At 40.4% G+C, this 27,337-nt stretch overlaps 1 protein-coding gene across 1 annotated transcript in view; it reads left to right on the forward strand.

Moving 5' to 3' along the window:
* The window catches only part of BLTP3B (bridge-like lipid transfer protein family member 3B), a 44,268-nt gene extending 19,484 nt beyond the window's left edge, over positions 1–24,784 (forward strand). The window contains exons 6-21 of the mRNA XM_066634018.1: positions 174–314; positions 587–757; positions 1,613–1,793; positions 3,334–3,417; positions 5,269–5,451; positions 6,692–6,798; positions 7,855–7,996; positions 10,232–10,425; positions 12,541–14,033; positions 15,228–15,403; positions 16,792–16,919; positions 17,833–17,983; positions 18,882–19,138; positions 20,989–21,097; positions 23,176–23,357; positions 24,057–24,784. Coding sequence (XP_066490115.1) covers positions 174–314; positions 587–757; positions 1,613–1,793; positions 3,334–3,417; positions 5,269–5,451; positions 6,692–6,798; positions 7,855–7,996; positions 10,232–10,425; positions 12,541–14,033; positions 15,228–15,403; positions 16,792–16,919; positions 17,833–17,983; positions 18,882–19,138; positions 20,989–21,097; positions 23,176–23,357; positions 24,057–24,185 — 3,828 coding nt within the window. The 3' untranslated portion in view covers positions 24,186–24,784. The remainder of the gene's footprint in view (positions 1–173; positions 315–586; positions 758–1,612; positions 1,794–3,333; positions 3,418–5,268; positions 5,452–6,691; positions 6,799–7,854; positions 7,997–10,231; positions 10,426–12,540; positions 14,034–15,227; positions 15,404–16,791; positions 16,920–17,832; positions 17,984–18,881; positions 19,139–20,988; positions 21,098–23,175; positions 23,358–24,056) is intronic.
* Positions 24,785–27,337: the final 2,553 nt, after the last annotated feature.

Raw genomic sequence — 27,337 nt, forward strand, 5'->3', positions numbered from 1 at the left:
CCTAAATCCCTGAGGATGGAGGAATTCATAAGAATGCCATCTGAGGAGAACCTTGGTAGCAGCAGGCTCATGTCAGATATAACTGCTAGTCCTGTGGATTGAGGGATGGTATTGCATTCTTACATTTCCCTAATAGACATTGTTGGTTCTTGTATTTTTTGTGTTTTGTCTAGGTATTGACATTTAAAGAAATCAACTGGCAGATGATCAGAATAGAAGCAGATGCAATCCAAAGTTCTCAACATGAAATCATGAGTGCTCCAGTTCGCCTGATAACTAACCAGTCCAAAATCAGGGTCACACTTAAAAGAAGGGTAACATTATATATTGATTTGCAGCAATTTTAGATATTCCTGATGCATGTTTATGATTGCTTGTACTCTTGTCATATTGTTAGTAAAGGTTTCTTGCAGCAAGAGGCAAAAAGGCACAAAATAATTGAGAATAAATATTCTGACTTACTAGCTGGCTGTTTTTCTTTTTGCTAAAAACAGAACAAAACCCTTTGTCCTGTCCCCATATTTTGTGTATTGTATCGAATACAACTGTGTTGCCTATATTCATAATTAACTCTTCTTTCCAATAGTTGAAGGATTGCTATGTCGTGTCATCCAAACTCATTCTAATACTGGATGACTTGCTATGGGTTTTGACTGATTCCCAGTTGAAAGCGATGGTGCAATATGCTAAATCTCTTAGTGAAGCAATAGAAAAATCAGCTGAACAAAGAAAAAGCCTAGCTTCTGAACCCGTACAGGTAAGCTAATCAGTCAATATTAGTGGGTACCAGTTTGCAGAAGCCATGAGTGCAATTTGGGGAAAGGAATGGATGTTCAAATCTTATTAATTCTAGTAAATCTAAGTATGTATGTATGTTATTGCAACTAATTTCAGTGGGTCTTAGATGTGTCTAACCTTTGCTAGATTGGGTAACAAGATAGTGCCTAGTTGATTTTCATCACTCATGTCTGGACCTCAACTGCCCCCTTGTACTCAGGAGGAAAGGAGAGAAAGAGCTGGGTGTCATCAGCATACTGATGGCACCTCACCCAAACTTCCAGATAACCTCTCCTAGTGGCTTCATGTAGATGTTAAACAGCATGGGGGATAAAATGGAACCTTGTTGCACCCCACACTCAAGCAGCCAGGGTGCCAGACAAGCATCCCCCAGCACCATCTTCTGGGATTTGTCAGCCAGGAAGGAGCAGAACCACCACTAAAATGTGCCTCCAACCCTCAATTCAGCCAGCCAACCCAGGAGCACACCATGGGCAATGGTGTTGAAGGCCGCTGAGAGGTTCAACAGGACTAACAGGGACACACTCCTCCTGTCCATTCACCAGCATTGGTCATCCACCAAGGTAGTCTCTGTCCCAAACCCCAACCTGAAGCCAGACTGGAATGGATCCAGATAATGGATGGTGATGGTGGAGGGAAGTGTAACATGTTTAGAGCATTTATGCAAAGCTGCCCTTTACTAGCATATAACTGAAAGGTTTGTATTGACATCTCTAAGATGGACTGAAAGAAGCTACTGATTTGAACTGATTTCAACAGTCCTAATCTAAACAAGATGTTTCTGTAAGTTTTATATATTTGAATACTTTTCCAGAGTTCCACACCTGCACCTAGTTCTCAGCAGGTGAAAACACCACAATCCTCAGCAGCCACTGATCAAAATGACGCAATTGTGAAACTATTCAATGAATTTGATGTGAAGGAAACTTCTTATCATCTAGTCATTTCCCATCTGGACCTGCATATATGTGATGATATTCATGCAAAGGAAAAGGGTAAGAGAGTTTTATCTAGTGGCTTGTTGAGTGTTGATGTAGGCTTTTGTGTTCTTTATCAAGAGAGTCATTACAATCTATTACCAGCATTTGCACACTTCTCAAGTTTATGCAATATTTGTTGGATGCTAATTGGATCATAATGACGTTTTTGTTAGTTTACTCTTTGTGTTGCATTTTTGTCTAATAAAATGAACACAAAAGCGAGTAAAAAATTTTAAGGCTAGGGATGCTTACAACTCAATCCTATGCCTAGGTACAGTGGTGCTGAGATGGCTGCCACTGTATTCTGTGAGACCAGGCCAGTCACTGGAGCCTCCTCAGGATAAGGGGACAAATGTTTCCTTACCCTTTGTTAAGTCCAGGCAGCCCCAATGGGTCTCCTTGGTGTTGTGCCAGCTCTTGAGCTTGGAAGGAGGCATGGGATATGGCAGCAGCCTCTGCTGCCAGCTCAATCTTTCCTCTGGCCCACCCTCTCTGTGCCCAGCTCCATCCCCTTCCTACCCTCCCTCCAGCCCGGTAAGCCTCCCTGCTACCTGTAGGGGATACTTACCACTTGGTGCTCCAGCCACGTGTCCTCCCAGCACTGAGGCCCAGTGCCAATTGGAGCTGGCTTCTCCACTGGCGCTGGAGTGCTTACAGCACTCTTACAATGCCCAGTGCCAGCAGTGGGTCTGGAACAGTGACAGTAAGCCCAATAAGATCAGCCGCTTAAGCTATTTGCTTAAACTTTAATTATATGATAGTTCATCCTTTTGTAATAGGAATTGATGTATAATATTCTTATTGGTGTATTGCATTTATTTTTTGCCTCTCCTGAAAACTGGGTGATTTGCTGAAATAATTAGTATTTCTCTTTCTTAAATGAGATGGCAGAAAAGACAAAGAAATCAAATTTATATCCAAATTTATAAATACCTCCCAAGAAGCCCACGTTCTTTGATTGTTTCCTAGTGAGCAGCACACTATTACAAAACTGTTCTTGCTTGGAGGGAGGGATTGCAAACTCCTGGTAGCTGCTGGTTGTCTGGCTAGTGACTATGATAGTGCTATCCTTCCCCTTCACCTGTGGAGTGACAGAACAACTATAGACATGAATTCTTGGAAGGGAAAGGAACAGATGTCAGTTCTCTTGCTGATTGGTGAAGCAATGTTTGCCACAGATTAGTAGAGGGCCATTGAACACAACTATTAAAACTGAATTTCTTCCTTTTTGTGGGACACCCAAGCACTGTATTCCATCTTCTTGCTTAAAATTGGCTGTTCTTATGATTGTAATTTAAAAAACAAATTGATAGAGAGATGTGCTAGGCTAGAAAGAAGGGAAACGCAGCATTCAAGAAACCAAACCCCAAAGGTTTACAAAATGGACCTGTACAGAGGCATGTGCCTTGAATTGGCTTATGAAGACTTTCCTAAAAGTCTTCATAAGCAGTTTTAGAAGTACCAAGCAGAAGAGTTTTAAAAGAATTTCCTCACATAGCAAATGAATAAATAGTTGGCAATACTGTATATTGTTTAATCTTTAATTCTTTTACAGATACAAACAGGCGTGTTTCGGGTGGTGCTATGCAACTATCCTTTAGTCAGTTAACAGTGGACTATTACCCTTTTCACAAAGCAGGTAAGAGTAAATGTTGAGTTGCAGTCCTTACAAGTCTGTACAAAATGCATGGACAACATTATTTTTTTAGTAAATACTTCTATAGTGACTTCTACATATTCACTTTCTTTTAAGTGATGTGAAACTAAAAATAAAATACAGATCTGTTATCCCAGTCAAAAAGTAGTACTGTACTGATAATCCAGAATACTTGTTTTTCAGCTAAAAATGTCTCAAAACAGTTTGTATAGCAGAAGCAATTAGCAGATGGTCCGAAAGCAGTTCATAATCTAATGATAAGCACGGTGGAGACACTAGCAACAGCCACTGGCCAAGATCTGGGACATTTGGTCTCCCCCTGCTAAGAGGAGAGTCACCAGTTTAAGGTGCCTCTTTGCCGTGTTAGCAGAGATTAAGGTGCAATATTGCTTTAATAAGTCTAAGCACCTTCCATGTTATATACCTGTTGCGTATTTTGCAAAAATTGACCAGTTCATCATTTCTCTAGCATGGTACCAGGCCCCACTTCTTGTTAAGCAAATTGTAGCTGTCAGTGAAGGATGGAGGATTCAGTCATCTGAACCTTGTGTCATAAAGCCTCCACCCTTTATTTGAACCCTGGGCTGTATTAGAGGCATTCCATCTCTAATGGAACAGTGTTGAGTTATTTCTTCATATGTTGGGTGATGAGCTGTCTACAATAGCTGCAGCCAGACAAGCCTAGAAAGATTTAAGTCATAGATTTAAATTTAGCCTCATTCAGAATCATTCAGAATTTAACCCATTCAGAATTTACACTATGGAGGCAGTTAAAAACTTAAAACTGGAGGCCAAAGTAGATAATAAGATGGTTGTTGATTATAATTCAGCATGGGGATTTTCACACACTTTCAGATTTACTTCCCTGATCACCTCCATGGCAGTAGTGTACATCTAGTTCACTTTTCTCTTGTTGGAGTTGTTTGACCCTGTCATTCCTGGCTTTTAAATCACCACCAATTATGTTTGCTCTAATCCATTTTGTGGGGCTACCTAAGACAACAACTTTCCCTAACAAAGGCTTATCATTGAGGTCAAAATCAGCATCTCAGATTAGAGTAGAATGGGCAATTTGAATGTTAAGTGCAGCCCAAACAATGGGAAATTGTGGTTTCCTCTAATGCAGTGATTTTCAACCTTTTTCATCTTGTTCACTGGCAAGGCACTAAAATGGTCAAGGCACACCATCAGCTTTTTGACAATTGACAAGGCACACTATGCTGTCAGTGGGGGTTCACATCACCCAATGGTCCTATTGATAAATGACCATCTCCCAAATTCCGGCGCAGCACATCTGGGGACCATTCGCAGCACACCAGTGTGCCACAGCATTGTGGTTGAAAATGGCCTCTCTATTGAAAAATCCTCACAGGATCTCAGAATGCAACTAATGCAGCAGAAGCTAATTCTCAGAGTACATTAGATTTCACACTCTACAACAAATTGCTGCACCCTTCTCTGGCTTGTGAAGGAATTTTTATACTTAAAAGTACCATACAAATGCTAAGTACAGTCATTATTTTGGTACCTGACATACTTCTAATATTAGGATTAAGCGGCAGGCAACTAATATGCATCATAACAAGTAGTGAATCAATACCACATCAAATGATATGATAGTAGCTGCATATTGGAAATCTTTTATGTGTTTATGTGTTTCAGTAATTGTTTGCTTTGTACATCAGGAATGTAGATTGACCAAAGAAGAGTGAGTGAGAGTGTGTGTGTGTTGGTTATGAATACTGTTAAATAACTTGAATTTCAATGTCTCTTTAAAACATACTTAATGACATGTTTATAGATTTTTTCTGTCTATGTGTATAATGTTTGTAGGCAACAGCTGTACCCATTGGATGCATTATAGTGATGCTACCCAAGCCAGAAGTGGATGGGCAGAAGAATTATTACACGAATTCAAAAGCAATGTTGAATTGCTTAAGCAGGCTGTGAAGGATCATAATATAGATTCTCCTACTAAATCCCCACCTAATGGGTCGCCACAGCACACTCAAGCAGGTATCTTATTTTGTATACTGCTAACTTACATGGGAAGCATTAAGGCTGTCTTATAGCAGTCTTAAAACACACTTTAGATTTCAAGCAATAGTTTGTATTCCTTGGAACTTTCTCGCATTTTCTTGCCTTTGTTAACATTTTTTGACACCAAAACACAATTCTCTTGGAAGCAGAGAAATGATCTTCAAGGCTGAGGGCCCAATTCTATACAGTGCATGCTGGCGTAGAAAGGTGGAGTGTGGGGGGAGGCGGGGAGGAGGCATTCCAGGGCGGGGAGAGGGAACAGGTCAGGAGGGAGGTGGGACAGGTGGAGCAAAGCTCCTCCGGATTCTGAGCCTCCATTTCAGGCCGCTGGTCCAACACAGAGGCTCAGAATTCTATGCCAACCCCTGGGTCGACATAGAATTGAGTAGCCCCATTGCAGGTCTGCTCTGCTTACCCAGGGGAAGGGAATCAGAGTCCCCTTCTCCCAAGGAGCTAATGGCGCTGCCTGCAGAGTGTGTAGGATGCAGCAGCAGCCATTTTCAGCACTACTACAGCCCTGGGTGCTGGTAGCACAGGATTGGGCTGTGAGCCACTTGAGGTCCAGTAGACTTCAAAGCCTACACAGATCTAGCAGGTGTACACTATTGGACTACCAGTGTCATTTGTATTTTGCAGAGAAATGAGGCTTAGTTTTGACTTTAATTCTGATTTTTACATTTTAATTTAAATTTTAACTGTGGTCCATGAAACCTTATGCTGAAATAAAGAGGTTAGTCCAGTAGTTCACAAATTCCCAGGGAGCTTGGGAACTGCTGTAAGTCCTTGCAGGGGAGTGGGGAAGGTAGTGGCTGCAAATGAGGTGGACGCGATCACTCCACTTTCATTTTCTAAAGCTCGGGGAGCCCTGCAGAGTTAAGTGCATGCCAGTTCCAGCACCCCCCATTAGCGATGCAATCCTGGGGATTGTGTCGCTGTCTTCCCCCCACCCGCACCGCTTAAGGGGGCAGAGTCCAGGGCCCTTAGGCTGGGGTGTCGCGACGCCCCAATTTGAGAACCACAGGGTTAGTCTTTAAGATGCTATAAGACTGTTATGCTACAACAGACTTAATATGACTACTTCTCTGGAAGTTGTTTATTTTTGATGTTGTTGATCTGAATTTAACAAACTTCTTTTCTGGGGAGATTTGACAAATCACCTTTTAGTACAAAGTTAAAAATAAATGGTGTCCCTGTGTGTGCTTCCTCTTTTCTACAGGCAAAGAACAAACACCCAAAGGAATTGCTAAGCCTTCTCAGCAACCAAAGGGTAAACTGATGTCCAGCCCTGTTGTGGTTAGACTTGCAGATTTTAACATTTATCAGGTATATTTCAATAATAACTGCTGGAATTGAGAGTATTTTTTTTTTTAAAATTTGTTCTTAATGTCCACAGTGGCAAACCCAGTACATTTTTTCCAGGAAACTTGCTCTAAACTTTCATGGTTCTTTGTTAGCTTCAGGGAGGGCTGAAGACAATATCATTGTAAACGCTGCTCCCCTAAGTGATACTGATGACTAGGAATCAGTGTGGTGGTTGCAGAAATGATAGCTGCTACAACTGCAGAGTGGATTTGTGCATTACCTTGCAGCTGCAGGAATCGTTCTCCTAATCCACGTTACTAAAAATACATAAAATCTTACTGCTTTTCTTGAAGACAATGAAATGTTTGCCAAATTAACTGGCTTGAATATAATAAAAGGTTTTGTGTGTTTTCCCTCCAAGCCTGGACTTCTGATAGTACCTCTCCCTGAATGTGATTTATCCTGTTCAGCATAGGATCTTTGTAGTATGTATGTGGTACCTATGGAAATGAAACTGGGTTGTACAAGCGACTTGTTTTGGACTTTTTGCCTAACCATTTTGCACTGACAACACTTATGGTTTAATTTCAGATTCATGCTTCCAGAAAATATGTATAGCAATCTGGATTTCCTTTACTTTCTCCCTCATTTTTACGATGCATTGTCATATCCTCTTTATTAAAAAGTTGCAGAATAATTGTGGATATTAAAAGTAAACTACCTTTTATTACATTAGTATGGGTATTCATTTAATCACTGTTGTCCTTTGGAGCAGGATCTTGCCCTATTATTCTGTGTAAAGGGCCATGTATGTTAATGGTGCTTTACAAAAAAAATCTAGAACTATTTAAACTATCATTGAATTTTTATCAGACAGGCTGACAGGCACTAATAAAATCAGGACAAAAGCCAAGTTTTCAGTAAGACAACTGTTTAAAAGTAAGAAATCAGCTTTTAAAATTGAGTATGACTTTTTAAAAACTGCTATATACAAATCCTTTAGAATCAGGGCTTAACTCCCTGTTAAGAAGCATTGTTCACAAAAACAATGTATTCTGTTGCTTAACTTATTTTCAGGTCTCTACAGCAGACCAATATCGTCGTTCCCCCAAAACTCTTATCTCTTGCAATAAGAAGGCTCTATATCTCCCATCAGAAATGCCTGCCATTCACATTGAATTCACTGAATATTACTACCCAGATGGAAAAGATTTTCCCAGTAAGTGTTTTTTAAATCATCTTCCCTCTTTGTCGAGCGTGTGTGTGAGAGATTTTTTTTTAGCCTCCTTCATGATAACTCTGATTAAAATAAGCAACATCTCTTGTGCTTTAGAATACCTTGTTTGCTCCTGCTGTCAAATTCTTGCTTGCTACAATTTGTCCAATGTGTTCTGTTTTGATGTGGAGAAATCAGGTTCAGGTCTCTTTCCAGTCCTGTAATTTTTAAATTCAAAACTGATGGGGAGCGGTCAGAACTCCCTCCCTCTCTTTTTGAAGCATTGGGAACATTGTAGCCTAAATTATGCTTTTTTTGAAAAGATATTTATAGATAGCTAGAACTTAGGGCACAATTCTAAGCAGGTCTGCTCAGAGATAAGACCTATTGTGTTCAATGGGACTTACTCCCAGGGAAGTGCGGTTAGGATTGCAGCCTAAATAGTTATAGCAGCACAAATTTTCATAGTGATATCACTTCAGATATTGTGTGTATTCCTGAAAAGAGTGAAAATTGTATTCAACTCAACAAGTTATTCTTTTTTTCTACAGTTAATCAGAAATGAATTCAGCTTAGCATTGAACATGTTAAAACAAAGTATTGCATTATTGCCTAGGCCATAATTAAGCATTGTCAGTGTAACTTTACTGATATGAAGGTCAGCACTTTCCTACATAAAGATCTCACCTGAGTTCAGCAAGGAAAATGGTGAAGTAATTTCTCTGGGCAATGAGCATAGATATGTAGCTTATACAGTCTCTGTCTTTTCTCAGACATCAAAAGTAGATAATTGTGAAAAGAAATAGAAGTAATGTCCTTGTATGTAGATGTTAACATTTCAGATTGTTGGAGGTGATGGAAACAGCTATCACTGCCCACACACTTGTTTTCACCTGTCATATACTTCGTGCAAAACTAGTTTTGCTACTTTTCTTTAGTGCTTCAAAGGGTACTGCAAAGGGTACTGCAAAGAGCTAAAAACTGACCCCAGCAGCGCAATTGACACTGCTACGACAGATGCATTTACACTTCTGTGTGACCTTCATGGGTACCTGTTGTATTCTGACCGTAACAAGCATAACTGAGCACACTTCCCGTCGTGTCTCCCCATAAACTGGCTGTAGTAGTTTTCAGATAATTTTGAATAAAATTGATTCTTATATATTCTTAAAATAGATTCTTATATATGATTATAAGAATATATAATATCCTTATATATATATAGGATATATAATCGTTTGGAAGGAAGTGGGAAACATACTGCAGGCTACCTTTCCTATTCATCAGTACCATCAAGTACATTCATTCCTTTTATTTTCAGATTCCCTAAAGAGTGAATCTGAGTAGACCAGAAGTTTGAGAGTTATGACCCAATCCTATTCAGGTTCTGTGCTGGCGGAATGTGCGTTCCGCCAGTGTGCCCTGTTGCAAAAGTGCCATAAAGCACTTTACAACATTGCAAAGCCCAGGCACGCTGGTGGAAAGGCCAGAGCCTTCCCACACTATCCAGCAGTCATCTGGAGGCCTGTTGGAGCAGGTAAGTCCAACGCAAGGGCAAGGGGAGGATGAGGAGGGGGGTCTTATGGGACAGAAGAGTCCCAGAATGGGACAGCAGAATGGGGCAGTGACAGAGGGCTGTCTGTGGGTGGATTGGGCTTGGAAGGGGGGGCGGGACTGCTGAAATCACACACACTGAATGCAAAGCTCCTTCCTGGGCCTGATCCACCTGTGTTGATCAATGCGGACTAGTGCCAGCGATACCACTGGTGCAGGTCCAAATTAAACCGTTGTGGCTGCTGGAGCTTATCCCAGAGCAAGTGAACAAATGTTCCCTTACCCTGAGGAGGCCTCCAGCAGCCAAAAATCCCCCTTGTGATACAGTGGAAGCAGTGCTGATGCTGTTGCGTCGCCACATGGAGTTTTAGATAGGATTGGGCTGTGTTTCTTCCCTTCATTAACTAGTTCAAGATGAGGAGAAATGGTTGCATTTAGGAAATACCAGGCTTTTCCCATTTCATGTGCTTTCTCCCTTTAACTGTCAAGCCACCAGACTGACACTGAAAATTTGTTTGTTTGTTCCCATTATGTTTCAGAAATTATCTGTATTCAACCAGAATGTCAACCTCATAAATATCTTTCTTGCGACCTTATTTTGGTGTTTGTTAATCAAACAGATTCTAGACAAGAGAATGGCACTACTTATCCATAATAATCTTTTTTTTTATATTTCTCGCTTAGTTCCAAGCCCAAACCTTTATGTTCAGCTAAATGCACTGCAGTTCACTCTGGATGAGAAGAGTATTCTTTGGTTAAACCAGTTTGTGCTGGATTTAAAGCAGAGCCTCAATCAATTCATGTTGATGTACATGTTAAACGATAATTCGAAGTCTGAAGAGCATGTTGATGTTCGAATTGATGGGTTAATGATAAAGGTACAGTTTGAAAACATGCAGCACAAGCGTTATTGATCAAGTTTATGAAATTATAAATGAGAATAGAGGCCCAATCCTAGCTGGCGCTCCAGCCCCACTGCCAGCAGTGGTTGTAATAAAAGTGCTGTAAGACACTTTACCATCAGCAGGAGACACCCAGCATTGGCAGAGAGACCAGCGCAAGTTGGTGCTGGGCCTCAGTGCTGGAAGGATGTGTTCGAGAAGCGCTGGGTGGTGAGTATTCTCACCAGGTGGCAGGGAGGCTTTTCATGGCAGTGGAGGTTGGAACTGGGCAGATAGAGAGACAGCCTGGCAGGCGGATTGGGCCCAAGGGAGGGTGGAGACGGGGGCAGAGGCTATCGCTGAATCCACTGCCCCCTCCTGAGCCAGATTGCCCAACACAGGCCTCATCAGTCCTCGTCGAGGAGACCCATTGCTGCCCGCAGAGTTCTACCCAGGTTAAGGGAACCAATGTTTCCTTACTCCAACGAGACTCCGGTGGCCGCCCTGACCCTGCAGGATACAGTGGCAGCCATTTTGGTGCTGCTGTACCTTGCTGTGCTGCTAGAGCATAAGATTGGGCTGCCTGTCTCATTAGATTCTAGGTTCTTGTTAGACTCCTGAGAGTCTGGAAAGAGTAGGGATACCCCATTCTTTTATTTCCAATTGATTCACTGAAATCAAATGCATGGTATTTTTATTTTGAGAAAATAAGCTCTTTTCAGAGAAAAAAAAAACCCTCCTGGGTAAATAATTTTTTTTTAGTAGAATGCATGGTGGTTCTACTCATGACTTGCTCTTTCTTTCTAGAGGTTTCTGACTCGAAGCTCTAGCTGTTTTTTTGTTTGTTTGTTTGTTTTTGGCATTACCAGGGTGAAACACAAGAGTTGTATTTTACTTGTTGGTAGTTCCAGTGGGCATAGAGCAAGTTGCAATTCTTTGCCATAGTAGAATGTATCTACAAAAGATTAATTTCATGACTTTTTCTCTGCTTGGACAGACTTACCCTAGGCCTCTGAAGAATTTGCTTATTTGCTTGAAATACATCAGATATTTGATTTCAGTGGAGCATTTAATAAGAATTCCCCTACACTTTGGTTCTCTTCCTTTTTTTTTTCAGTTTATAGAAATATTTTCTTTCTTCCATTTCATTCCTGTGCTTGTTGATTCCTGACCTCAATTCCCCCCCCCCCACACACACACTTTTTAAAGTAGGTTTCTAGCCTTTGTTGGAAAACCTTTTCCAGTGTAACATTTGTTTCCAAACATCTTGCTGAGCTCTGTGTTAGGATGTGTTCTCGTACAAGAAAGGAACCAAAGAGAAAGTTAAATGCATGGTACCTTAAACATAATTGAAATTTTCTATAAAATTTTCTGGGAGTTGGAGAGAGCATACAAAACTTCAATATCTAAGTATCCTGCACATTATATGCTAATGCTAAACGCTTCTATGCTGGAGTGCTTGGTACTGAAAGAAAACAAAGATATAGTGAGTGTGATGGAAATGGTGGAATGAAGAGAATTGATGAGAGAACTGTTGTTCCTGTATGCAAACTCTATTAGGAGTTTTAGAAGTTACGATGCTTTACATGTCAAAGCCACATCGCCTTTATAGGACTTCAGTAAGCTAGAATAAAGTCTAGAAAAGTCTTTGAGTGGTGCAGTCTTTGCTACTTCAGCTTAGAATGGCATTGGGAGCTATATGTAAGAGCTCAACAGAGAAATGAATCAATGACTGCAAGAGATGTAGGAACCAGGTATACTTGGTGATATAATTGCACAGAGTTTAAAGATAACTGCCTTAAATCACACACATAGCAATCAAAGAATCTTATGGCACATTAAAGAATAACAGATTTATACTTCAAAATGCATTACATGTGTTATCTCAATGCAATCCTTACAGCCCTACTCAACCAGTCCCAGTGGGATCACATCTCATAACTTGAGCTTAACAGGTTCTGTGCAAATTATCAGTCAGATAGGCATTCCTTGGGGTGGACCACTTGTCGCACAAACCCTTACAGTATTTGAGTAATCACTACTATATTTGAGAAATGCTTCACTAAAATGTGTACTATTTATATTTTTGTAATTCTGTGCTTCTTATTGCAGTTTATCATTCCATCTGAAAGGAAACAAAGCCATAAAGATTATCCACGTGCAATTTCAATTCAGAGTTCTGAGATGATTGCAACGAACACCCGACACTCGCCAAACTGCAGGCGCTCTGATTTGGAAGCAGTATTCCAAAACTTCAAAGACTGCGAGTTTTTCAGTAGAACTTTCATAGGCTTTCCGAAATCCCCTGATTGTTTCAATCTTCTGCATCCAATCTTCCAGCGGCATGCTCATGAACAAGATACTAAGATACATGATGTCTATAAAGGCTTTATAACTCCCAAACTGAATAAATGTGCTCTTAAAACATCTGCTGCTTCTGACATCTGGGCAGTGCATTTTTCTCAGTTTTGGATAGACTATGAAGGAATGAAGAGTGGAAAAGGACGGCCAATAAGCTTTGTAGACTCATTCCCACTTTCGCTCTGGCTTTGCCAGCCCACAAGATTTGAACAAATGCAGAAAGAGTCCACTTTGTATAGTCAGAAACCTCTTAACATTCCAAAAAGTGAGTCTAGTGACCTCGCTAATAGACTGCAGCGCAAAAGACTTCTGAAACAGTTTTACAATACTGAGACAGAACCCCTAACCAATGGTATTGGAAACCTGTGCACTCCTGGCAGCACTTCAGGATCCCAGGCTGCTCGTTTTTCCTCTGATGCAGATATTCATATTCTTGTTCACATCCATAAACATGTGAGCATGCAAATAAATCACCACCAGTACCTTTTCTTACTCTGCCTCCAAGAATCTCTTGCGCTGCTCATGGATAACCTGAGGAAGGATGTAGAGACTGTTACAGGAAAACTGGCAAAGCAGGCGGATGTATGCATTGGGATCTTGCTGAAAAGTGCAGATGTAGCTCTGTTGCTCCATCCGCTGCTGCAAGGGAGTAGCTGTAAATCTCCTGTTTTGGAGGAAGGGAGTCCATTGGCATTGGACCTCTCACCTTTGGAGAATGGAGAAGCTTACGCATCAGAGAGCAAAGTAATCACTGCTAATGTGGCACAGGCAAGCAGTTCAGAGATTGATATTGTTTCAGACTGTAGGGCTTCAAATGCTGACCATAGCAAAACTGTTTTGATAGACCCCCTTTGCAAGTTGGATAGTGGTATGAATTTGCGAAGGGGCAGTTCTTTTTCAGATGATGCATCAGAAAAACTTTTGGGAAGAATCAATGAAGAAAGTAGTAGTGGACTTTTCAGTCGAAGTGATTCAGAAGAGATTTGTGAGTCTTTAAGTGACAAGAGTAACACTCATTCTAGGGATTTGATTAATGTTTTAAGTTGTAGAGAAGATTCTGTTGAGTTTTTGTTGGATAAGGAGGATGATAAAAGTATGTTTTCAAATAAGGAAAGCGGAGCAGGAGGTTCACCACTTAAAGTCACAGAACTAGAATCGGATGTTGCCTGGCAGGCTGAAGAGCTTGAAAATGACAAAGAAAAACTGGCCACAGCCAAAGCTCTTGCATTCCAGCATTCATTAAGGTACAGGATATTATTATATTGCTGTTCAGATAGAGGGCTTGAAAATGACACTGTGAAGTAACCCTATGTAGATGACAGCCCCTGACCCAGCATTCTTTCCTCCCTGCATTTTAAGGATTTAAGAGTGGTCTTATGATCTTATAAAGACAGCTGGAAATGGCTTTTTCTTATATATATTCTGGAATAATGCATTGCATGAAATACTTCTAAGCAAGTGCCAGCTGTTACCAGGAGCAATGACTGAAGTAGGTCTGCAAGCTATTCATGCCAGATGAAGGACTTGTGAAACACGATGCTAATCATGGTAGCAGTGCTGAGACACTTTTCTAGCTTCCTAAGTGTGGACTCATTATTTTCAATGTCTTGGCTCATTGCAGGCAGTGATCTCCTTCAGTCTGCCCCAGTAATGATATAATATGGCGGGAGGCAAGATCTGTATGAATACAGTAGAGATCCTGGTGATGCATGATAGAAATGGGAAGAGAACATTTTGGTGTGTGTGTGTGGGGGGGGGGTGATCAAAAGAAGATGAAAAAACAGGCCAAGTTCCTGGTATGTATGATGGACTTAGAAGGCTTCATACTTTTTTAGTTCTCCATATTCACCCCATAGCAGTGGCATTAATGTATATCCAAGATCCTGGTTACCAAGCGTATAGAACAGGAAGCATGCAAAAACTGTACGTGCCTAGTGTCATCTTGGAGCACCTTCTGCCTATTTGACTGCTTAACACACTATCGCCTGTAGTGATGTTCTGTCCTAAGTTGTGCCCAAGCCAGATTGCTAAAGGCCGTGAGATAAAGTCCTTCACTGGGTCCTGTGTAGCACCACCACCCTGCCTAGCCCCACATGACACAGTGGGCACTACCACTGCCCTCTATACTGAAGGCTCAGTATATGTCCAGGTGGGCCTTCAGATGACTGGGATGGGAACTGGCCAACAATCTCTGCCAGCTTCTGATGCTGTGCCTGCAGTACCTAACTACTTCCAGGAGTATGATATAGAGTACATTCGCTAAAGATGAAAAAGTCACCTTTTGCTCTTACCAGTTAAATTTAAAAATTTTGTATTTTAACCCCACTCTCCCCTCCCCCCCCCCAAGAAAAATGATTTCTGATTTGGGGAATTTTGACTTTCTGTTCTAATTTTTTTCACCTTAAATAATAATTTCCTACTATCTTTATATTAAAAAGTGGAAAGCCTAAGGAACGCTGCCAGTCCAATCTCCCTGCATTCTCTATTTCTTATAAGAACATGAAGAAAAGTCCATCACAAGCTTCTTTAGATACCATTTCTATTGACAGCATGTTGCTGGAGGAACAGTATTTGGAGAGTGATGGAAGCGATAGCCACAGCTTTCTGGAGAAAGGTAAGTAAATGTATTGGTACACACAATTTGTTTTCAGTTTGAAGGATTGATCTATTTATTTTAAAACCTTAACAGTTTTTCTTGTTAGTGTGTGTGTTTTGATTTTTTGCTAATGCTTAATACCAGTTTTAGGTTTATGTTTTTTGTTGTAAAATAAATAACTTATAGCCCAGTTCTGTGCCTGGGCAGCACCACTCTTGTGTGCACTACTCAGGCAATGGCTATCACAAAAGTACCATAAAGCAGTTCATGATGGCCCAGCATTAGTTGTCACTGGTGTAGGTGGGCTTTGGCCTCATGCCCCAATAGGAGAGGGAATGGCTGCCAGATGGGGTAAGCGCAGCACCTGGCAGGGAGGGGGGTGATTATGGGCAGGAGGTGGGTTTAGGCTTGGGAGAGGGGCAAGGACAGCAGCAGAGGATGTTACCACATCCTATCCCTCCATGATTGAAAGCCCTACACAGGCTACTTGAATCTGGGCCAGCTATGGAGCTGGTGCAGATCTGAGTACCTCCATAGAGGCTACCTAGTCTTGACATGGGGTAAGGGAACATTGGAGGAGACCTCTGGCTGCTTCCTGGGCCCCGCCAGATATGGCAGCAGCTGTTTTGGATAGGGCCACCTTTTACATTCAAAAAACTTAAGAGTTTTGGAAATCTTGTAACTACTATTGAGAAACACTTTGCACTATGAGGTTGACAGCCCAATCCTAATGTGGGCTAGCACCAGCTCAAACATTCCATGAATCATTTTTGCTATGACTCATCAGTAGACAGTGCCGGCTGGAAGGCTTGTGTACTCCTGGTGGCGCTGAATCTAGTCCTATGGCCGCTGGAGCAAGTAAGTGCTGAACCAAGCAGCAGAGGGGTGGGGGAAGGGCAGGGAGGAGGTGGGGTGGTGGAGGCCTTTGCCATATCCTAACCCGCATCCCAGGCCTGAAAGTCCTACACAGGGCTGTTTGAATGTGTGCAAGCAATTCTGCTCAACATGGGGTAAGGAAACAATTTGCTCTGTCCCCCCTTACCCTGGGGGCACCTCTGGCCTGCCCAGTTTCAGCATTGGATATGGCGTGGGCCATGTGATCCCACTGCACCAGTGCTGAATAGGATTGGGCTGTGAATGTGGTATCAACAGCGAGTCCTGGAATTAATCCCTCACGAATACAGAGGACCCATTGTATTTGAAACCTTTGTATATGTACTCTTTTGTAGCTTAGATTGTGTATGATTTGGAACTAAATTAAACTAGATTTAAATGTCCATGTGTGATCTGTAACCACCCATTTTTAACCACTTTTAAAAAGTTGTGATTTAGCATGAAGTAGTTTTATGAATGGACATAACAGATATAAATACCTATCTCTTTTGTTTTTAATAACATGGATAAAGCCTTCTCATCAATTAAGCCAACAGAAAATGCCCCTGAAAAAGACACAGTGATTGAGAATTATGGTGAATCATCTCCAGATGTCCTCAGTGCAGCCTCAGAGAATGTTCCGGATACTAGTGAAGAAATGGTAATGCTTTTGGAATTAGTATATTTTTTCTCTAAGTGGAATTGGTAGAGAAGCTCTTTGGTTGAGAAAGTTTGATACATGGAATGGATGAAAAGGAGGATGGCATGCTTTTGAGAGTGGTGCTTGATAGAATCAAGAGAGAAGGCCATTGTGGTCACTTTCCTTCAGTCACTGTCACTCTAGGACAGTGTTCTTCAACCTTGGTTGGGACTCCAGTGGGGTTGTGAAGCCTCAATTGTGGGGTTGTAGCAATTTACAGGAATGAAAAAGATTGAAGACCACTGGACTAGAGCACCACCAGGTAAAGGCGGAGGCATCTGATGTGCCCCTTTAGGTACCAGGAGATTTGTGTCCCAGTCCTGCTCAGGTTCCTAGTACTTGTGCTAAAATAGCTTTCACTAGTGCCAGGCTTCATTGTAACCTTTTCTGCTCTCTCTAATAAGAATATCTGGTTACAGTGAACAATGCTGGAAACAGGGAGTGGGCTGTGATGGGGCACGAAGTGGGCAGATAGGGAGGGTACAGGAGGGTAGGGATTGATGTCTCTTATTTACTTTTTATGTATTGGGTTCATGGCACAAAAAAGTTGAAGGCCACTGCTGTTGGAGAAAGGATTCACTTAAGTGACTTAGGGCACAATCCTAACCAGGTCTACTCAGAAGTAAGTCCTGTTTTGTTCATTGGGGCTTACTCTCAGGAAAGTGTGGTTAAGATTGCAGCCTTAACCTGCAAAGTGTTTAGCAAGAATGTCCCAGTGGGCTGCAGAATCTGCATTAACAGAAATTGGTTCTAGTCCTTGTGTAGTTTTGCTTTCAAGATGTTTCCATTGATATTATCAGTCTTTTGGAAAAAATCAGGAACAAAATTGAACCTTTTCTAGGTTAATGAGTAATTTTGTTTCACTTTGTTATAGATGTCTGTTGTGGTTTTTAAGCTATTTGGTGTTAGTGGTGAAATTGACATAAAAGGCGAAGACATTGAAGTGTGCCTTCAGGTGAACCAGGTTATACCAAATCAGTTGGGCAATATCAGTGTTCGACATTACCTTTGCAACCGCACAGCAGGTAAGAAGTTTAATTTTTTTAAAAACCAGTTTTCACAGTAATGAAAATGTCTTTGAGGGATTATTTTGTTAATGGATTATCACTAATTGCTCTGATCAATTGCTAGTTTATAGAGATGCTATCTCCAGTATCCTTGCGATGATTTATTTAAAACATTTATACCTGGCCTTTCCAAAAGTTGAAGGCAGCTTACAGTACTCAATGAAATAAATCCAAAATGTACAAGATACAAATTCAAAATATAAGCAAAGAAATTTAAAATCCAAAACATACTTAAAATGCCAGAGCAACAAATGATAGCAATATCTCAGTAAAAACTCACAGTGATAAGTTTAAAAGTAGCACATGTGTATGTACCTTTTCAGAATCTGCTGTAGAAAGACTGAATCTTGGATTTTCTCTGACTCTTCATATTGTAGTGAACAATTAGCTCCATTTCAATTTCTGTCACACTCTTTCACATGTATATAGTTTCTACATCATAGAAATGATATTACTAGATGCCTTGCTTGTTTAGCACATCCTGGTATACCTCTAAGAGGAGGAAATGCAACAGGGTTCTTAAAATCAGCATTGAGAGGCAAAATATGCTGTGTGTGTATTTAAATCTTCACCTACTTTAAGGCCTCTCTGACTTCTCATAGAAAGCGGGAGGCACATGTGTGCATAAAAAGATAATGATGGAGGCATTTTCTATGCCTTTGTAAGATTTTGAAATGAAGTTCACCAAGGTGAATTAGCTGTGTAGTTAGCTATTCAGTCCTGTCATAATACTGTGTTCTTTCAAACTAGGTCATTTTTAATATATGTAAAACACTGTATTGAAAGATGGGCTATATGTTGATGCATTTAATGGCCTGTAAAATGATTCACTTGATTCTGATTGGTTTTATAATAGGTTCAGATCCTAAATTTGCGATTGGGCAAGTTAAGTCAACTCCTGAAATTCAACTAAGATGGGAATGTGGACCCAGTGCTGCAATACATTCTTTCCTGGCTGAAAAAAATGGGTTTCTGCAATGTCATGTAGAAGATTTGAATGCTGATTTCTTAACTTCCTCACTTATGAATATGCAGCGTTTTTTGGAAGATGATATAGTTGCAGAAGTTATGCCTATGAAGATAAAAGTTTCGAATACAAGGATCAACTTAAAAGTATGTCATTTAGGAGCAAGTTTGATGGTACTAGTTTAGATCATATATAAATTTGTATGCTACTATATTGGTGTTTGGATGTGCCTATGTTTAGGGTAACTCCATTTTTTAAAAAATTAAACTTCAAATCATAGCCACTAATCCAGTATAGGAGTCATGAGACTGTATTGCAAGCAGCAATGACAATATCTGTTTCAGCATGTAAACTGGAACAGTTCCATTAGGCACAAAATACTGCAAGTTGGGTAATGGGAAGCTATAGTACTTTGACAGTCGTATATCAACAACTGAGGCAAGACAAGAAGGTTTGGACTGTTAGTGAAAAACAAATAGACATTTATTGCATGATATACTGCAATAATATTGTATACCATTATTGATGACTTGAAGGGAATTTATGTGGAAAAGCAGCTGTATAAATTTTAAAAGAAATTGATAGTGTGGATAGGTCAAAAAAGGCATCTAGAAATAAATACTCCCCTTGTGATGGTCATGGGAAATGGTGCAAGAATATTTTAGCAACACAAATCTCATTCTCAACTTGACAGACTGTATGATGATGGTGTTCAATCTGGTATGTCAGTAATGACAAAGAATGTTAGGACATAATCTTCTGAGTTATGGGTAGTGTATGGAAGTAGGGAAGATATTAAAGAAATTATATTTTTGGATTTAACCCATTGTTCTTTCCCTAGCATTTGTTCTCTGCCTTTCTTGGAAGTACTCCATAACAGGACATGCCTTTCTCATCAGCATCGCCTGAAATAGTACCATATTCTGTCTCTGTCTTTTTTTTGTCAAATGCTTTGTTTTCAAACACTTGTTTCCCACCTTTCTTGCAATGTAACATAATAAAGCATACTATTAAGTAAATACAGTAAATTCAAAAACAGCACAGAAAAACACTCCAAAACAAACCAGAAATTCAATCACAAACATTAAAATTTGCACAGCTTCTTCAACTGGGGATGGTACAGATATGTAAAGCATGGTGTCATCTGCATACTGATGAACTGAACCCCAAATCCCTGGATGACCTCCCCCACTGATTTAGTGTTGAAAAATCAGAAACAAGATGGAATTCTATGGGACATAATTGGCCAATGCCCTTGGTATCAAGCCGGATTTCCCTAGCACTGCCTCTGGAATCTATCCTCCAGGGAGGGCTACAGTACAGTGCCTGCTTGTCGCAATCTGGCAAGGCAGTCCAAAGGCTCAGAATTCTGAATCCAATTCTCTGGAATTGCTCAGAATTCCAGCAGAATAAGGAGATTGTCTTTGATGGGGTAAATAGTGGAATTGGACTAGCTTTGCTGAAAATATCCAGATTTGTAAGCTGGATTTGATATTTTATCTTTGGATGCTGTAATGAAAAACCTATGTCTGGAACTGGACAGTGGTTCATGTTGCAAACTCTAGATCTACTGATTAAAAGAATAGTGACACAGGGCCCAATCCTATTCAATTTTCCAGCACCGGTGCAACCGCAATGCAGTCCCAAGGTAAAGGAACAAATGTTCCCATACCTTAAGAGGGCCTCTGTGACTACCTCCCCATCACAGGATGCCTTGCATGCCCCACTGGTATGGCTGCACCAGCACTGGAAAATTGGATAGGATTGGGCCCACAGTCAGATCTCAGCTGGATCTAAACTCCTTTCATGCATGGTTTCTCTGACTATTTGGTGTACTTGCAGTTTTATTCACTTCATTAATGATTTAAGTATCACGGGCAACTTTCACACCAGTGTGTATGCAGAGCTAATCCTGGCATGAAAATCAGTGGGGAAGTTAGAGAAGCACGCATGGAGCTTTTTAAAAAAATGCTACTTCTATTGCTTTTATTTCTAGGATGATAGCCCACGTGACAGTCTGACCACTCCTGACCCAGTCCCGATAGCATTGCATATTGACCTGCTTATGGTAGAGAGGAAAGATGATGGTTCGTTTTGCATCAGAGGTGTGTCTTCCTATGTTTCCCCATTAAAGTCTAACATCTTCATAGACAAATCAGGTTGCAACGGACCAAAAGGTCATCTAGTCCAATGCCCCTAACGGAACCAGGTGATAGTTCTTCTGTAAGTTTCTTCCATGTGTGATTTTTCTTTAGATTATATAAGAAGAAAAAGGAAGCTCGATTAAACATTTAACCATAGGATGTGCTAAAATATTGAAATGTAAGTACGGCTAAGAAATGGAAGGAGAGTCTTCAGAATTAATCTTTAGTCTTGACCATGAAGAAATCCATCACCCAACTGATAATTCCTTGAACTTTGAATTTTTAGCAGGTGTATTACTATGTTAATGCATATGTTCAAACAGTAGTTTGTATAGTATGCAATCTCAAAAGCACTCCACAAAGCATATCTCAACAACCTGATAAAGGAGTGTGGTGGTAATACAGAAAGTAGAAGGCTGTTTTCTTAATAGTCCTGTACCAGTAACTGCACAAGTGGGAATTTCTGTAAAAATATTAGAAAACTTTTCAGTACTGATTAGAAATTAGACTGATTGCTTTCTTGCTGAAGCCACTTACATCTTTCTCCAATTCATGCTTTATGCACATTAATAAGAAGCACAAACCCTTGTTAAAAACTTTTCTAATCTGGATGCTTCTCAATTCTGGACATACTGGATTTCCCCTCTTTATTAACACTATAGTGTTATTTGAATGATGGTCACCTGCAGTTATAGAAATGACTGTAGCTTGTGCATTGATCATCCATCTACTAGAACTTTCTAACTATATTAGCTACTTTAGTGCTTTTTTTGTGGCCTTCACCTTTATAAAAGGCTACATAACTGTCCCAATGAATGTGATGATAAATGTGTGTTCTGCATAGGGAGAGTTGTAGTTCTGTAAGTGTACTTTGGGTACAGTTCAAAAGTAAGCAAATCTACTTATGTTGGAAAGACTTAAGCATGTATTTAATGTTTCCGTTCAAATCTGTGCGATGTCAAAGTGATTGGCTGGTTGGTGCTCTTGTGGCATTTGGGAAAAGAGTTGCAAAAAGTCATTATGGGAAATAAAGTCAAACCTCCTTATTTACATGTTTGGCACCTGTGGATTTGAGTAAACGTGGGTGCTGAGCCTGTGTCTGGAAGGCTTCAAGGACCCCCAGGTCACGACCAGAAGCACCTTCCAGTTGTTTCTAAGCCAGTGTTTCTCAAACTTTGAGGGAGCTTTACTCCCTCAGTAAGTCTTTGTGGGGGAGGGGCTAGGGCAGTGATGTGATCCCCAGGATCATTAAGGGGGTGGTAAAGGGGGTGCGTTCCACTTACTTTATGTAGATAGGGCTGCAGGAGATGCAGGGAGCCATGCATAGCCCTCCACAAGGCTCCCTGAGGCTTGGAAAGTTTAGAAAAAGCAGGCGCAGATCACCTCCTGCAAACAGAAGCGCTTTGCGCCCGCTTTTACTGATGGTTCCAAACCTTGGGGAGTACTGCAGAGGGCTCTACTAAGAGACAGCAAGTGTCATGGTACCTGAGCACAGTGGCTTGAATTTTCATAGATAGGCATCTTCCAAGAAAGTATTCACATTCAGTCATAACTTCTCACATCTTCTAAGTCTAAAGATTATATTTTAGTTTCAGCTGTTTAAGATTTTAATATCACCATAGCACCAGATTTCATGAATCTAAGAGAGTGTAATCCTGAACCTTAGAGACCTAACTAGAAAATTCTATGAGACTGAACTTATATGTGAATGGATCTGGATATTACTTGAACCACACTAACCCCTTTTGCTGTTATTTTCCCTAGTACTCCTTTTAGGGCGGATGAATTACTTATCCTCCAAAGTATCTGTAATTAATCCTACTACATAGAGGGGTGTTGTGCTATGCAGCATTTAACACACAGTTCTGATAAAGAGGAATGGGAATATTATGTTTACCAGATTTCCTTTGAATTGTTATCTAAATATCTGCTTTAGTTCAGGGCATGGTGCAATTTGGTAAAGTATTTAGATCAATTGTTGTCCTGGTGTGAGAAATCATTCCAATACATTATCTGATGATTTTTTTTTTAAAAAACAGATAACAGAACATTCAGTAATGATGTTTCTAAGACTAAGACAACTAATGATAGAGTGGATGAAGCTGCTGCTGATGACGCACACAAAAAACACAGTTGTCTGTCTCAAGCCACACAAACCTCACCAGAAACTAATAGGTCTGCTAAAATTTTTAGGACTTCATCTGATCCAATCAAAGAACAGGTAATTGCAAATCTAATATATAATTTTGCCTTATAATGTCAGTTAATCAAAACAATTGCTGCAAGTTGTAAAAGATAGCACAAAATCCTTGGGGGGGATATCGATAATTGCAACAGACAGCAGCTTCTTGCATCACTTCAACCTTATTTCTCTCAAGAATTTTGAAAAGGTACTGGGGGTGGCAAAGACCACTGCATGCTGTTTAGAGTCTCACTTACAATGACAGGTTACTTGACACACACCTGTGGTGGTAGCAGCTGTGTCACAGTGGGAGCGTCATGAATGGAGGACAGTAAATTGGTACATTTTAGACAGTGGAGGAAAGAAATGTATGTAAGCAGAGCAGGTTGCTGCAGTGTAGAAAAGAACAAGTGTCTATACTCTGTACAAATTCCTTAACCACATTTGTAAAATCCAGCATGGTTTTTTTCTTGCCTGTTTTTGATTTTTTTCTCCCTCAAAATGAAGTCTGCAAAGGCAAAGAAAAAGTTTGCAGACTACTGTGAAAAAGGGGACAACAAAAGACATGAAGTCCTTTCAGCTACTGATAACAATTTGGATCAAACTGACAGATTAGAGTTCATATTCCCTCTTTGTCCGGAAAGTATTGTTGCTTATAAATGCTACTTTGCGAAAAGGAATCTAGCAGTATGTTGTAACTAACAGTAAAACTTATATTTTCTACTTCATTTATTTCAGCTGGTTGAAGAAAATGAATATCTTAAGCAGGAATTAGCCAATGCAAAGATGGCTCTTGCTGAAGCTCATTTGGACAAAGAAAAATTGCTTCATCGTATAAATAAGATGAGTAATGAAAATAAACGATAACAAAAACCTGGAACAATAAGGGACAGTTCAGACTATTGCTAAGAATTAGCAGAAGACTTTTTTTGGAACCTGAGCCCAGAACAAAATTTCTGTAGAATATGCAGTCCTGTGATGATCTTCAAAGAGATTAGGATTGCAATTGTGATTTTTATTTTGTCCTATTGAAGCTGCAGTAGTGCAGAGGAAAATCAGTTTACAGTCAATCCTCGTTATCCACACACTCCATGCTTGTGGATTGGCTTATCTGCATTGTTCTCAAGACTTAACAAGATGCAAGTCTCCACCTTGTTCTTGTGGATTCTTGCCGCCTTTCCCCTTCCCATGAAGCAGTTCTCTATTCTTCAATACTAAAAATTGTCCATGGGGGAGGAGGGGAAACAAACACACAAACTGGTGATGCTTTTATTAGGAGAGGTCTTTCCAAGTTCTCCAGAACTCTTAACTGGGCTGAATTTTTAAGTAAAGCAAAGTGACTTGATGTGGTGCTTTGCCCCAAAGCAGGGCTTTTCAAACTAGAGCGTCACGGCGCCCCAGCCCGCAGGCCCTGGCCCCTGCCCCCTTAAGGGGCGGGGGCAGCCTGGAGGCAGGGAGGAGGCAGGTACATGTACCCAAGCCCCTGCAGCCTCCTGGGGGTGCGGGGAGCCCGGTGCGACCTGCAGCAGGGCTCCCCACAGCAGTGAAAGTAGATGCAGAGCGATCGCGCTCCACTTCCGTAGCAGAGGCAGGGCGCAATCGCTCCACACCTACTTTCACTGCTGCGGGGAGCCCTGCTGCAGGTCGTGCCGGGCTCCCTGCACCCCCGGGAGGCTGCAGGGGCTTGGGTACATGTACCTGAGCCCCTGCAGCCCCCCTGAATGGTGCAATCCTGGGGATCGTGCCGCTGCCTTCCCCCGCCCCTGCTGCCTCCCCACTCCCACCCACGCAAGAACTTAGTGGATCTTAAACTGTCCCAGAGAGTTTGAGAACCACTGCCCTAAAGGCTGCAGCTTAGAACAATCTTAAATTCTGACTGAACTGTTGTTCTCACTGCTTATTAACAAGTGGTTTACTGTGTCAAAACTCCGTACTCTGGTTTACAATTTAAACAATGACAGCGAAGTGTATGGTGTAATGAAAGTGTTTAACCATAGAGTTAAGATACTATTCAGATTTATAAAGTTCATACAGCACATAGCAAAGAGGGTTCGTGGGAACCTAACCCCATTTTTCCATAGGCTACATGATTCAATAACCACAGTTTCTATATCCTCTGGTTTTTCCAGGAATCTAATCCCAGCAGATAGTGAGAATTGACTGTATATTACACGCTACTAATTTGTTTAGCAGGAAATACCATTCATTTCACAATTATCTAAGGCAATGCTATCTGGACACAATTTTTAGAAATAGGATTGTAAAATGGAGGAAGAGTGTTCTGATATAAATAATAAAATGTATCATGTGTCATTGATAGGGTGTCTTCATTTGTGAAGATAAAGTTCTATCACTGTTAGAAAACATATTTAAGAGATTAAATATAGTAGGACATTAAATTGTCTAGTAGAGCTACTAAAATGTGATGTAGCCCATCAGAGACTGACCTTGAACTAACCTGGGGATGAGTACCCCCCTTTAAGACCAAATTCACAAACTGTGTCAGTGCTGTGAAGCAACTCATAGTATAGCATGGGAAAGGTATGACTTTATGTCAAAAAAGGGAAAACTACACAGGAATTGAGATGATGCTAGATTCCTTTTTATTTACTGCCTGTGGCCATTGCACAGTGGAGGACAACTATTATTGTCTGGTCAGCTGAGCAGTTGCTCTCTCTCTGATTCTAGGAGACTGGCTTGTGCCAAGGTTGTAATTAGTTCAGGGCTCTGTGCAATGTTGATCATTGGTCGTTTGTAGGGACACTCCTTATTTTCACTTCGTGAAGTTCAGCTGCTCTTGATCTGGTACCCAGCGAAACTAAATCTGTAATGGTTTTTGATTTTGTAAAAAAGTTTAATTATATATTAATGTACCTGAGAGGAAAGTTAAATTGTTAATTGCCCTGTTGAACATGTGAAATTCCATGAAAATGTAAAGCTACATTTTAAACCACGGGTGACTTGTAAAAATTTAAATTCTAATTTTCAACTGAAAGAGCTTCAAATGTAAAAATAAAAAGCACAGTTGTGTGCAAGAGGTTTCAAGTACTTCTTAAAAGAATGAGCAAAAACTAACACTTGTTGGACAATTAACTTGTATATAATTAAATTGTTTAGCCAGTGACCTCTCTGAATGTTTTAGTTGAAAAGCTTTTATTTGGTACAAGCTTCATTGTGTCTGCACTATAGAATGTTTTAGGAAAGGGCAATTATTTTTGTTTTGTTTTTTAAAAGTATCAGTAAGAGTGCTGATATCTTGGATTCTATGGTTAAGGTGTAGCTGTTTGGGAAACAAAGAACTAGTTGAAATGAAACTAGTTTGACTTAAAGCTTTCGCTGACATCATTTTATCATTTCCTGGATAAAATGAGTAACATAACTGAAGACCTGGCATTAATGAAAGATCATATCAAAGTACCTAGGATAGCTATTGATGGCAATTATATCACCAGTCTTGTAGACCTGCAGATTAAGGGTCCAAGCCTATCCAACTTTTCAGCTCTGATGCAGCTGTGCCAACAGAGTTTGTGCTGCATCCTGAAACCATGGAAGCCTCCTCGAGCTAAGGGAACATTTGTTCTCTCATCTTGGGGCTGTGTAGGATTTGGCCCTCAGTCTCATTCATCCTCTGGACCAACAAAGGATCAATGCTGTGATTTTTTGGCATTCTACTGCTATTCAAAGGGAAAGTGAATGTAATGTTTGATAGTTTTTAAAGAAAAAAATTGCTCCTGTAAATTATAGATGATTTGGTCTCTGATTAAAAAGAAAGTTCCAGTTCTTGCTCAGTGCTGTATTATCTTTAATAAACCTCTCAAACTTAAGGATTACAAATTATACTATCTTCAGTGTCTCAAGTGAATTATGGCACTTTCTTCAAATATTCATTACAGTTAAACAAAGCAGAATTGAGAGGAAACCATAAATTATACTGAAAGTGGACTCCAAAAAGCTTGGTTTTCAATTGTGAACTTTTCTTTTTCTCCTGCGTTTGCTTGAATTAATTACTAAGATCAATT

Source organism: Tiliqua scincoides, chromosome 7 (genome assembly GCF_035046505.1).
Source record: "Tiliqua scincoides isolate rTilSci1 chromosome 7, rTilSci1.hap2, whole genome shotgun sequence".
NCBI lineage: Eukaryota > Metazoa > Chordata > Lepidosauria > Squamata > Scincidae > Tiliqua > Tiliqua scincoides.